The following is a 14,782-nucleotide window of genomic DNA, read 5'->3' as shown; positions in this document are numbered from 1 at the left end:
GAAAATCACAACATGAGTCACTTTTTAACACATGATTGGCCATATCATGACAAAGAAATAAGTGATTTTCCCAAAGACACACCAAGGCAGCTGACACTGGCTGGCCTGGCATGTATCAAACCTACGACCCTTTTATTACAAGTCCAATGCTCCACCAACTGAGCTGCCATGGACGCCAACAAAAAGAGAGATATACACGAAATACCTAATCTATAGACATTGAGATGGAAACCGATGTACGAGAGAGAAATATGATACACCTAATCTATAGACAGAGAAGGACAGATGTATGAAAAGGAAACACCATCTGCCCTATCTATAGACACAGAGATGGACAGATGTATGAAAAGGAAACACCATCTGCCTTATCTATAGACACAGAGATGGGAGAAGTGAAAATTCACCTGTCCCATTTTCATTATCACTTGTCTCAAAAATATCAATAACTTGCCTTGATTCGATGAGATTTATGCACTTTAATCCATAGAAAATGCAAAAGAAATAACATATAACATATTTATTTCCTCCAAGAGCTAAATTTTTCAGTTTTCAGTTGTCAATGCATCTTATACACACTGCATCTTGCTCTGATACAGTAGCATCAGAACATAACTCTGCAAGAATGAAAAGGAATTTAATGACATCTGGACTTTCCTAACTTTTTCTCTCAAGACTTGATAAAATGAAAGTCTCATGAGCTGACTCTGTTCTTGTAATTAACATCATGTTCAATGCCGTTCTTCTGGAATGCACACAGCATTTCTTTATCAGACATTGATTTTCCATAAAGATGTTTGATGTAGGATGCAATAATGAGAGCCAGCATCTTCTTTTTGAATTAATTAGTATTTAATTTTAAAACATCCTTTCCTACCACAGTATCAGCAGCTCTAACTTCAGGGGTTGTCTGCAGATCCAGGCTAACATAATGGATATTCTGTGCTGCACAGGTCTTACGGTGTGCACAGCTGTAACAAGACTTGACTGATTCAATAATGAATTTGTCAGTTGAATTGACAAACACACCTGCTGAATTTCCAACATGTCCCAGTTTGGAATATTGTTTGCTTTCAGTCACTCAAGCTATGGATAATTATTAATCCAATATGAATGAAAATCTCTCTGTCTCATGGGTCTCATTTCTAAAATGTTTTGCTGCCACAGAATCTAGCTTATGTCTCTTTGGTGAAACCTTCACCTACAACTCTGTACCAGCATTATGTTTTATCCCTCCACTTTCACATGCAAATTTCTCAAACTTTTCGCAATAAATGTCTTCACAAAAAAAAGTAAACTCCTTATTATCAACATAGCTACCATGACCTCACTCATAAACTACTTTTAATATTGACATATCAAACATTTTTCAGTTCAAATATAAACACAGTTAGCTTCTTAATTAACATAATGGCTCTCCTTCAAACAGAATATTGCACATGAAATGAAATTCTTTGTATAATCAATTAAACGTTACGAATCATTACTGTCATTTAATTATTTCATAAAAGAAACTGACACTATGGTTGGTAGAGTGCCTTTTATCAATCTAACTGCACAGACCCACTGGATTCAAGGGTTATCCACTTGTATCCTGGTTCAGTAAGCAAAATATAACAAAGCTGTTTACAACACTGCTAAAATACTCATAGATGTTTTGTTTGGTTGATAATTCAGTCACTTAGCTCAGTATGCATTCTGGTGTGCACATGAGCATAGTATCACAGGATATGAATAAATAAATGGAGATTCAGGCATTCAGTATGCCTAGGTTGTAAGAATGGCCAGATACAGGCAGATAAAGTGATTAAATCAGGAAAATTAGCAATGCCTAACTTGACTGAAAATAGGAAATAACCATTTGTCTTGGACTAGCATCTTGCAAAATGTTACTTGATGACTTCTATTACAAACAGTTATGGATGTCAGGCTATGGAATTTGATTAGCCCAGTATGTACAACAAAGAAACACTATATGAACTATCAATAGACACAGGGACAGGAAAGAAGTATAAAATAAACACCATATGCCTATCTATAGGCACATGGATGGGACAGAAGTACTAAAAAAAACATACTATGCCCTATCTATAGACACAGGGATGGGACAGAAGTATAACAATCCACCAATGCCATTATCTACAGAACAGGGATGGGACAGAGGTATAAAATAAACTCCATATTTATAGACACAGGATGGGACAAAAGTATTTTTAAAAAACACTATATGCCCTATCTATATGGCAATGACACAAAAACTGCAGTACTTACTAATACAGTGAATGCCTGAACTCAACAATATTGACATTGACTAGTTTTCAAAGACCAGTTATATGAATATCCGATTTGATTAAAATGCATCTGATGGACTCCAATACAAGGTAATGATCTATCAATGCTCCAAGTAAACTACAGCCTTCACACTGATGCAAGTGAAAACGTTATTCAGAACAATATTATTCTGAATGATGAATTCCACTTAACATGAACTGTAAAACTTTATCTGATAGGTCACTTGAAATAAATGGATCTGGAATTGCAAAGGGCCACAAAATGCGAACCTGTCAGTTCTAAATATTGTAACCAGATCTTAATTTTACTTGGACTGCGAAACAATTTCATGTTTGTTTCTTTAACATTCTTAAATCTCACTGGTAAAATTGCCGGGAATTAAATTTATCTTTTTTTCAAAAAATTAAACTACCCCATCTTCTATATTAAAAAAAAACAATTATAAACATATCAGATAAATTCGGGGCCCCGAGTGGCCAAGTGGTCTAAAGTGCTCTCCATTAGGGATCACTGCCATCTCACCTCTGTCTGTGTGGGTTCGAGTCTAAGATTCGGCCAATGTGGGTATGTGAGAAAGCTTGCCAGTAGCTTCTCGTGGTTTGCTGGTTCTTCCCAGGTTCTTCCGTCACCATTAATACTGGCCGATATGCAAAGCCTATCATGTGCTGAAAAATGGCATTAAACCCAACAACAACAGATAAATTCTGACAAGATTTAACAACTGAAATTTCTCAATTATGGGTTATACACTTTTCCATATTAATATAAAAGGTATCAAACAATATAAAAAGGTCAATATATTGAAATTTTAAACAGTCATAGATAGAAAGCTAAGTTCATCAAAAAGTCATGCTGACATGCAATAATTTAACTTATTTCCATTCCTTCAAATTAAAGTGAAAGAAGGGAAGAACAGGATTTGAACAGATACTTTCTTTCATTTTATTTGTCCCATTTCCCTTTTTTGTCCCTTAGATTTCAGGAACAGTCTATTATTATACTGTCCCTTTACCCCATGATCTTTGGTCAAAGAATGTGTACTGTACCTCGAGAATGGATCTCCATGCACATCTCCTTTTTGAAGACCCTCTTCTCCATGTTTGTCATATATTTTTCTTTTTTCTGCATCTGCTAGCACCTGTACAGAGAGCAATTACAGTCACATAAATCTGTGAGAAAGATGTTATGTTTTGATGTGGCCAAAATTGTTAAGGATATGGTGAATTATTCTGAGGAAAAAATTGTGAAGGATCAAGCACTAAACAGAATGTATTAAAAATAGATTAAACTGTGAAGGATCAAGTACTAAACAGAATATTAAAAAAATGCATTAAACTATGAAAGAATGTAGAAATGCATTAAAATATGTTGTGGCAAAATAATATCTCAACTGCTATGCCCAAAAAATATGTTTGATGAAATCAATGATTTTTTGTAACAATGCCAGGCCTATGCAATAAAATGTTTAATAACCCATTAGCCCCTAATCCTGAGTGCTCAGGATCTCAATTACTATTAATTAATGTGGTTTTTTCGTTTACTAATTTTCTCTATATTTCATTTATAATAACTATTATAGCTATCAATAGCCCAATTAATGCACTATATTTAATTTGCCCAACTTCACAAAATTTCCATTTAACATCAAAATGGGACAATAACTCTCACAAACACTGTTGACTGACAGTAATTTGTGAAAATGTATAAACTCAAATGATTATCATAACATTTACTAATATTCGTGGTAATCCACTGAAATCTGTACAACTACCTGCATACATAAAATAATGTCAAAATTTCTAAACAAACCTTGTGGGAATAAAGTGATTTTGTCTATATGCACATTTTCAAGTGATGACCATAATAGTTAACAAGTTTTCAAAACTATTCAATGATAATTGAAGGACTGGTTAAGCTAACACAAGTGAACCATACACTACTTGAATCCATGAGACAAAATGGGCAACAACTCTAAAAGGAATGTACCAGACAATATTAAGTTACAAGAAAATAGGGCAATGCCTCTAACAAGACTACCATATACTTCAATGAGCTCAAATGACAAAGTTTGCAATAACACTAACAAAATTACAGGAATAAAGTGATGTGTCAATATGCTCATCATAAGGGGATGACTGTAATATTGTCCAGAAGTTCATGGCACTTCACAAAACTACAGAACTAGCTGCAATAATGAGACTGTATGCCAGACTGATTAATGGATGGACACAATGATTATATCATATTATAGGGTGGTCAGTTTCTAATGTCACTTTTAACACAGTATTGGCTATATCATTCTGATGAAATGGGAGACATGTGCCTATTCCAGGCACATCAAGGCTGACTCACTCTACACTGGTCTTGCTGTCAAACCCATTATCCTTGGATTGCAAGTCTGATGAAAATGCAATCGATGAGAAGGTGATGCCAGATCAATCTTTAAAGCAATCAGGTTATCCAATTTTTTTTCTGCTATCCTTACATTGGATAATAACTTATTTTGTGTCAAAATCTAAGATCGACATTTTGGTCAAGGTTATACACAGATTTCAAGGCAATCAAAGCAAGAAGATAAAAAAAGCCCATAAAGGCTTTTGGGGAATAATTCCCTACAAATTATCACACAATTTAACACTAAGGATAAATTTCTCAATGAAAATCAGTTATAACACTGTATACTTTCTCATAATATAATTTCAGTATGACATATTTTACAGGAATGATTCTGAATGCCTGGAATACAAGTTTTGCCAACTTAAGTTAGTTCAAAGGTAACTAGGCTGGTTTAGTTTACACAATGCTTTTCTTTGTCAGACAATCAATAGGTGTGTTGCTAATTAGGCCTGTTTACAGCTAGCCCACTGCCAGACTGCTCACAGTTAACTGTTTAAATTAGGGCAGAGAAGGGCAACTTAATCCTTTAGTGAACAAATAGTGGCAAATCTGAAAAAGCAGTTTCTCAGTAAGAACTGTCTGCTCTTCTAGATGTTTTTCTTAAATTGGTAAGCTATTATATATCTAAAAGGGACAATAATGAGAATCAGTCCTAGTTTTACTGCTTAATCTCCATGTCAAAGCATATGCATTATAATGAAAACTGACACAATTTGCCTGTGTTTGCACATTTGAGATTTGCTATACATTACCATAATGCAACATGATGATGGATTTTTTTTTACATCCCCAGCAGCCGAGTACATTGGATATAAACCCCATTTTGGGACCCTCTGGAATAAGTTCTTACTGCCACATGCAATAAAGTCACTTCAGTGACATAAAACTCAAGTGTTCATCATGTGACAATGATTTGCCAGCCAAAGCAGTACAGTGTGTACAGATTATTCATGAAAATATAAGTGACAGATTCCACAGCCATCAGATTTTTAATTCATTCATTATGTTTTAGTCAAACGCTTTTCCTGAAAATGTCAGTGACATGCCACAGTTGGATAATGATCACATGGACACTTTCATTGGCCATTACCGTCCAACAAGACATACCAGAATTTGACCACAACAAAACTGTGGTGCAGGCATAGTGTTAGCTCTTGAAAACTTAAGAGAATAAATTGTGTTGGTGTTTAAATAAAGACTCTGATCTGATGCCAGCAGTCAGGAAGAAAAACTGAAACATACATCTCTATGAACAAAACAATCAGAATTAATTGAGCGGATACGACACACTGCAAATATGGCAATAGCATAAGCATTCTGTGTAAACAAGTTTTGTTTTTTCAAAATTGTGCAGTGAAATCTGTAGCAATTCATAGGGTAAACTGTGTGGCTAACACATGATGGAGCGGTTGAAACAGGACTTTTTAAAAATGAACAGATATTACAAACAGCAGATTCAATCATGCCCAAGTCTGTCTAAATGTCTGGTTACATTCAGGAAAATGTATGGATCTCTGAAAACACACTGACAGACATATAATAGTGGGTGCATATGCTCATATTAATTTTGTCATGGGGTAAATTTGTGTCAATTGAATCATCTGGACATTTTCTAATACATGTATGTTAGAAAATCGTTAAATAATAATGACCTCATACGCTGCACTCAGGTCCCTAAATCTATCTGCCGCATCTGGATCATCCTTGTTTTTATCTGGATGCATCTCTTTTGCCAGTTTTCGGTAAGATTTTTTAATCTGGTTTGTCGTGGCACTCCGTGGTACTCCCAGAATTTTGTAGAAGTCCCTCCTAAAAAAATAATATTAATAGAAAAATTACCATCAACAATGTACAAAATTCAAATTTTTTTCCTCCAAAGTTACACAATTAAATGGTATTTTATCGTTACAATTTTTGTAACACCAAAAGATGTGTAACAAAAACATCGAAGATAAAAAAGCTTAAAAATCTCAGTCCTATCTTTGTGACTCTTTGAAGACTCTTCCATGTAAATCTTAGGAAAATATAATTTTGCCAAATACTGTTTTCACAGCAAGATAAAAAAAAATTTTGAACCATTGCTGTTTGCAATGAGACATGAAAATTTTTTACAACTGTTAATACAAGAAAACTTTCGTGTGCTGTACATGCCATTTTGTTTTGTATTTTGTGTTTAACTTTTAGTGCATGTCTAGATTCTATTTGTAGGTCAAGTTATAAATAGCCTGAATGCAAGCTTTACTTTCAGTTTAAATAATAAACCTATTTTCAAGTTTAGGGTAATTTCTGATTGGATGAATAAGTCAGGTGGTTGAGAACTGTAATGTACAGTCCAAACCACTTATATCGACATTACTTATATTGAGAAGTCCTGGGCCCATGGACTATTATTACCATCAAAGTTGTCATGCTTATGTCAACTTCAAGATAAAAAATAAATGTTTACATCAAAAGAAGCTTGCTGTTTCAAACTGAAAAAAGTTCCAACCCATACTTTGTTCTACTGTACAAAAATTATTTTGATGTTTGCTGCTGGATTTAAATGTTGCCACTGAATTAACGGGTGCAGTTCAGTCCAATAATTTTTGCATTTTGCTGCAACTTCAATAACATTATGTACCAAAGCAAGCCAGCTACAATGTCTAATAAAATGTCACCCTTCAATAAAGAAAGTTAGCACCAAACTTGTATCAAAGCAATGGAATCTGATCGTTTGCATATTCTGACATTATCAGTGACTGGAACCAAAAGAGTCTTAAGTTTTATCATTAAAATATGACTAAATTTGTGACAACACAAAATAACATTATCAGTACTTCAAATATACAACATAGTACAGATAAGGTTATTACATGTCACAAATTTTCATCCTATTTTGTTCATAAAATGTCAAACTCGTGTTAACACACGTTTATTGTGCAGTGTTTCATAGTAAGTAAGTACTACGTTTACAATGGCTACCAATGGTGGCATAAAACACAAGCAGAATTTATAATCTCTTGAAACTGAATATCAGGCCATTAAATGTCTAGCATATCAGAAAAGAAATTTTCACTTGTTGATGCACATTCATTACCATATTAATAACTTCATCCATTCGTAGCCATACATCATTCCATCTCTATCAGGCAGACCAAAATCTGGGGCAATTTATTTACATGTGGCATGTAAACAGCTACTAACCAGCTACATCTTACTGATGACAATGAATATTATAGTGGATTGTTGACTATGGGCTATAGATCAAATGAGGACTAATATATATATGCTACCAGTTGAAATGAGCAACTAAGTCGCCTAAAAGAATGTAAACTTTGCCTTCTTCTTTTAGGAAAGAGAAAATGACTTCACCCTGTGATTTTTTAGAGGAACATTGACTGATCATACTTCTTTAGATGCCCCCTCACCTTAGCCAGGTTAGTTCTAGTGTTGTGTTATAGAGAACTGTATTCATGAAGCCATCAGCAGCTAGGTCTAGTTTTGATATCAATTACGCTGACAAGCAAACTCTTGCACATCAACAGGCATGTGTTTTAATAGCTGAAAGACCAGTAAACTTTCTCAAGTAATTTAGCACTGATCACTGCCCGGTTTCTTCAAGTTATCCTTCGATGATAAAACATACAAACCTGTATTTAGAAGCTTTAACAATATGTAAATAGAAATTTGTGTTTTAAGAACAGAATCGGTGATCTGGATATTTTAACTGCCTCTTGTACACTATTTCATCATGAAATTAGTTGGAAACTAAGTGAACCAGTAACGTTTGAATAATGGTTGACATCACTATGTCTGGGAAGTACCAGTTTATTAGAATGTCTGTTTTTGTAAATCATCAGGCAGATATATTCAGAAAATCATAGAAAACAGAGGCTAGGTATTATGTTATTTAGGATTTAACTGTAAACTGCAGTTATGAAGGTCAGAATCATATGTGACAATGCTATGTTGCTGAATTCACAAGAAGCATTGTAAGGTCAAAGTTCTTTTCTGACTTGACTCATATTTGTGAAAATATGGAAAAAGAAGCAAAGCAGATACTATTCAACCAATGCCTAAAAGTACTCCAAGTATGTAGACAAAAAATAAGCCATAAATTTGCAATCCTATCAATGGATTGTTTTAATGCAGCTATAAAACGCGAGTGATTATACATTAAGAAAACCCCTCCTTCTAAAAATACCATGCACTCACATCCATATTGATACGGTTGGAAAGAAGGGTTTAGTTCATATACCAACTATAAAGGAGCCATATCTGTAATTTTATGCAATTAAGTTATGTATGAATAGTTACACTAATGTTTTATTCCCAACAAAGAAATGAGGACGAACAGTATGATCTGAAGACATGCGTGCATTTGCCCTCATGTGCATGGTACAGGGGCATTTAGAAATCTTTGAGAGTGCCATTATTGTTTAAATCCAATGTTAAATGGATACTGGGAAATACAGGGCATAATTCAAATAAGATAACATGCATATTATATATATATATATATATATATATATATATATATATATATATATATCGTGTTTCTTGCTTCCTATCCACTTCTCCCTGTTCTGTCCCAAAAGGAGAAGTTGCTTCTCCCTAAAATTCAAGTCTAGCTTGACCCACATATATATATATATATATATATATATATACGTGTGTGTGTGTGTTTGTGTGTGTATTTTTAATAATGTATACATGAAAAGAACATATGACATATACTCAAATTCACGGATTTAGAATATGCATGTACAGTACTAAATGCATTGTGGATTGTAATACAAAAGTAAACTGGCAATACACAAAATAGGTTATGTCTTCATTTAATAAAAATTTCCATTGTTTATTTTCTGTGTAAATCCTACTCACTGATGACAGGTCAACTCTTGCTGAAAAATCTCACTTTTTTTTCTCCATTCCACTTATTTCAACATCTGCTTACTTAGACAATATTACCTTGGATCCAAGGATGTCGAGACAAACGGACAACACTGTTCTATGTCTATTCCATTTCTTAGCTTTTGTTATTTTAGCATTGGGTGATAAAGCCAAAATATTTTTACAAATTGTGTTTCTGGTTGGCTGACCATGTCTGTTTTTTGTTGCTGACCCAAGCACATTTTTCTTTTCTGGTTAAATTTTTTTTTTATTTAATCCCAAAATCTATTTGTGCTTTGTGTATCTAACTGATCCGGTTTTGTCCTTTACTTCAAGCACTTAGTACACTATATATATATATATATATATATATATATATATATATATATATATATATATATATATATGTATATATATAAAGAATACAAATCAAATGGCAAATATCAGTTCTTTCATGTGCACTGGATCCAGTAAGGGATCACGTTTATCAGGGATTGATTAAAAGAACATGCTGGCTTTCCAAAACCAGGACAGAAAAGGAATCTTACTAGATATGCCGCCTCAGAACATTTAAACCAAGCGGTTTAAACCAAGACTAGAAAAAGACAGTCCTTTACAAATAAAATTACCTTTTTGCAGCCGACATATTCACTTTTCAATAATTCTCTAAATTTGCTTATTAGTCACCCAATAACCTATAATTACAACTACAACAATGAAATATCCGGGATATAACTTGCGTGTACATAAATTTACATAAAATAACAGATGATGCCATGGTTCATCGATTTCATAGGTCAATATAAAATATCTTTCAGCATCCACAAGGCATAGTTATGTAAAGTTTTATAAAGACAACGGTTTGTCTGTTTTATTTGTTTGTATTGTCTGTTTTGTATTTGCCTTTGAAAAAGACTCATTAAGAGTCTAAAGCACTTAGGCTAGCTAGATACTAGTTTTGCACTGTTCGTAGTCAGTTTATATATATATATATATATATATATATATACATATATATATATATATATATATATATAAACTACCAACCCTAATTATAAAACTAGTTCAATAGGAAACATATTTTGGGGAGGGGGCCAAATACATGCATAGACATCTTGACAAACTTTAAATACTAAAGTCAAACCAATGAAGTTTTATGCTGATTGAGCTCTTTAGTAATTAAATCATAATCAATTAATCTCGAATCCTTTCAGATTTAAATCTAATCATCACACACAGGATAATCCATATTGCCAAATACTGAAACAGACAGACTGACAACAAAATCAAATGGATGCTAGATGTTGATGCTGCATAACTGGACCATCTTGCCAGGCTTATGTCGGGCAATGCGATCAGTATTACTATAAATAAATGGCATAAAGGTCAATGTCCCTTTCAGCGGTATTTCCAAATTAAATGTAGAAAGGGCAGAATATTGGGCCTAATTAAAATATAGACACTTCAAAAGTAGAATATAATTTTTAATTTTTTTACCAATCAATTTTGCCCAGCAGATCATATGCTATGAAACCCTATATCCATATCAGGGTTAAAATAAATTGACTAAATCAGGATTCAAAAATTAAATTAAGAAGATATTTATTTGAAAACCTCTGTCTGCACAAGCAGACTGTGGCTTTGGTGGTCTAAAAGCCCTAATACAGCATCATGGAACAAACAAGAAATCCGACGTAGTAGTCAGTAAACAACTGATTAAAGAAAATAAGTTAATGTTAGTAAAATCTCCTATTTATCTGTAAGCTCTGGAAAACAGCCATAAAAATCATTTCCCAAAATATTCAAGCTGATGAAGCTAGCTATGTATATATCCCTTCCTAAAGAAGCACAAAACAATATTCATACATACATAAATAAGGAACAGAGTATGCTCAGAAATAACTGACGGATAAATGTTTATACAAAAAGAGGTGACATCTTTTAAAGATTTTGATTTCAGTGGATTCCTAAGAAAGTAGAGCAGGAAGAAAGTGAGACTGATATTGAAGTGTTACATAAATACAAAACTATGTCCATTTCTTCCACCCACACCCATCACCACTTCTTTTCTACTACGAACCTTATTTTGGTGACAAAGGGAGATGCCTCCCATAAGATAAAATCCTGGCAACATCTCTCCTTAAATTGTACATAGGGAACAAATTTGGAATTGCTTTATATGCAGATATATTTAAACAGCGAATGAAGATGCCAATGGAATAAATAAAATTATCACAAAATCAGCGAGGGGGGCAAATTTCAAACTGCTCAAGTTTATCACCTTGTGTACATACTATATATTAAAAAATACAGAATATGACTGGATTTTGTCAATAATTTCCTTCTTCACTAACAAATTCAAGGAACTGTGGCCGCAGCAGTCCTTTGCATCTGCAGGAAGTAAAATCTGATAATATTTTGCTGGTATTCATCCTCATTCCCATGCATGGATTTGTTCGAGATGAGATTTAGCATTTCTTTTGCTCTGAAGATAACATTGTAATTTTTTCCAAGTTAAAGTGAGACAGGAAATTGGTAATATTTTCAAAACATTCATGCTAAGCAAAACAAAGGGCCTGGTGGCTAAAGCGAGTTAAATGGAGCTGTTAAATGACCTGAAACTCACTTACAATCAGCAGGTAGTCTGTTTGAAAGTATTTTTTTTATCTTGTCATCGATGAGAATTGCATATATGATAACTATGTCTATCAGTAATCTACATACTGTAAATACAACCAGTATTTCAACATCCATAAAAGGGTACCACCTATGTTCCAGAGACTAAAAGACCAACAAGTTCATATGTGTATCGATATGTATCGTATCACTGGCTGTATATTGTGAATTGTATCGATATGTGTCAAAGGTGTATCATTTCACCCTAATACATACACATTGTTGTGAGTAAAAATATTAAAGAAGCAAATAATCATTTTCTCAACTTTAATCATTTATATTTCATTATGCATATGACTATATATGTATATATATATATTTTCTATATCTCTATTTATTATATAGATGCAGTTTTAATATACTGCATTTATTGTTATATGATTTTTCACTTTTTATAAAGACCAATGTCGTGTGGCATGAGGCAATCAAAAAAATCAATCTGTTACAATCATTTCAGCATAACTGTTTAAAACACAATGAGAGAAAAGGCGTCACTGCCATTAAACTAGTACAACTTACGAGCATTCTGAAGCCCTTGCATGCACTGCAGTTTTGCCAAATGTCAACTATCCAATGTTGTTTTCACAAATAATTAATTATTCAACAATTACGCTTTAAAATATTGTACGATAACGTATCTATATTGTTCATAATAAAGCTTGCAACAATATCTCAGTCATTTCTGGCTTCAAGTTATCGTCTACTATTAACTGCAATTAAAATAATATTCCGCAGGTAATGCTACCAATTGACTCAAATTCTGAAACATTAATTGTCAAATAATTTGTAATATACAACAGATATACCAATTAAGACTTTGGAATAAAATCAGAACTTTTATTTTATTGATTTACGTGGAAGTAAAATACCGACCAATCACGTTTCACCACGATGTCCAGTTGTCTGCTTCTGTTTGGCTCTACACCTCCGAGTTAAACTGCCTTTAAAAATTTAAAAAATGACTGAAATCTTACCTGACAATGCCTATATTAAATGCCCTGAATATTAAGCTAGGTAATCTGTGATTTTGAAGCCTTACCCGCCCAGAATTTGGACAATAAGGAGGAAAATGTTGACTGTCAAGAGAGCCCATGTCACTGCTGACGCCATTTTTCAATGCTTACTATCCTTGCCTAAACAGAAAATCCGCACACCAGGAAGTTCCGGTGGGGGCTGAGCTCATCACCACTGTTACTAGCATTTTAAGGTCAAAGAAATAAATTTAAAAAATCATTTTACAAATGCATGACATCATTTTTTTAAAATGGAGGCAAACTATAAATAATCTAACAGAGACAATAATAGGCACATGTCTCCAATGAATCCAACAATCGTTTTTTTTTCTTTCCCCGAGACCAAATTCTAAGAAGTCGTACATTTTTCTTTTAAATGTCATTATTGAATTCAATACCAGTTAATTTTTAAAGCAATATGGAGAGGTTTAAATATGGTTACAACAACTACCTTTTGAACAGTAATGTATCTGAATGTCATGTGTGTGTGTGTGTGTGTGTGTGTGTGTGTGTGTGTGTACGTGTGTGTGAGAGAGAGAGAGAGAGACAGAGACAGAGAGAGAGTGTGTGTGATTTGGATTTTAACGTAGCTTTAACAATTTTTCAGTCATATCGCTACGATGTCTGCATTGTGGCAGTTTATAGTGATGTCTAGCACCGGGGCATCATGCCGCAGACATGTAGCATGATGTCCCACCCAGTCAAATTATCCTGACCGACCAGTCCTAACACTAACCTCTTAATGCTGAACTCCAAGCGAGGCAACTGTTAGTACCATTTTTGTAAGTCTTTGGTATGACTCGGCCTTGGATCGAACACATGTCCTCCCACATCCGAGGCGGACGTTCTAACCACTAGGCCACCGGATCGGTTTTTAGAGAGAGAGAGAGAGAGAGAGAGTAAAATGAATTGCTAACGTGTGTATGTACGATTTTAAAGAAATATTTGGTTCATTTAGCCGCTTGTTTCTTTTTAGAGACACGATAAATTAGTGTTGGTACAATTAGGTTACCTTCTTAAGATCGATGATGATGATGATGAGTGAAACGGGTTCATTTCTTCGTGAAATGAATTATACGTCTGATCTGTTTAAGAAAACTATTGTTATAAGTAAAAGTCAAATTAAATTTCGTATCAGCTCATGTGCATTAATTATGTATATCAAACTCTGGAACCTAAGAGATGTGAATACTACCCATGTGCTGAAATTGAATATAGGATTAATTTCCTTACCGATTACCGACATAAAGGTAAATCTCTTTGGTATTATCTGTATTATTGTGCTCATTTTATATACCATCATTCATTTCAGAGATCGATCTGGATTATTTCAGCTAACGATAACATATTAAATTCATGCAGCAACCTACATATTCCGTATAAAGCATTTAACAAAATGGATATGGTAATAGATTTTGTGTTATGTATCCCGAAGTCAATATTTTCTTCTATGTATTCTGAAAACGGCATATGCCATGCATCCTGACAATGTTTATGCCTTGTAAGCTCACATTGTTTTCTGCCAAGTATCTTAA

At 33.7% G+C, this 14,782-nt stretch overlaps 1 protein-coding gene across 1 annotated transcript in view; it reads right to left on the bottom strand.

Moving 5' to 3' along the window:
- The window catches only part of LOC149790613 (dnaJ homolog subfamily B member 11-like), a 47,557-nt gene extending 34,156 nt beyond the window's left edge, over positions 1 to 13,401 (bottom strand). The window contains exons 1-3 of the mRNA XM_089972725.1: positions 13,274 to 13,401; positions 6,339 to 6,495; positions 3,336 to 3,427 (exon numbers count right to left, since the gene is read on the bottom strand). Of these exons, the coding sequence (XP_089828851.1) occupies positions 3,336 to 3,427; positions 6,339 to 6,495; positions 13,274 to 13,344 (320 nt within the window). The 5' untranslated portion in view covers positions 13,345 to 13,401. The remainder of the gene's footprint in view (positions 1 to 3,335; positions 3,428 to 6,338; positions 6,496 to 13,273) is intronic.
- Between the last annotated feature and the right edge of the window lie 1,381 nt (positions 13,402 to 14,782).

The sequence above is a fragment of the Sinohyriopsis cumingii genome, chromosome 10 (genome assembly GCF_028554795.1).
Source record: "Sinohyriopsis cumingii isolate HCF-2022 chromosome 10, ASM2855479v2, whole genome shotgun sequence".
NCBI lineage: Eukaryota > Metazoa > Mollusca > Bivalvia > Unionida > Unionidae > Sinohyriopsis > Sinohyriopsis cumingii.
This window is presented reverse-complemented; position numbering and strand designations above follow the sequence as displayed.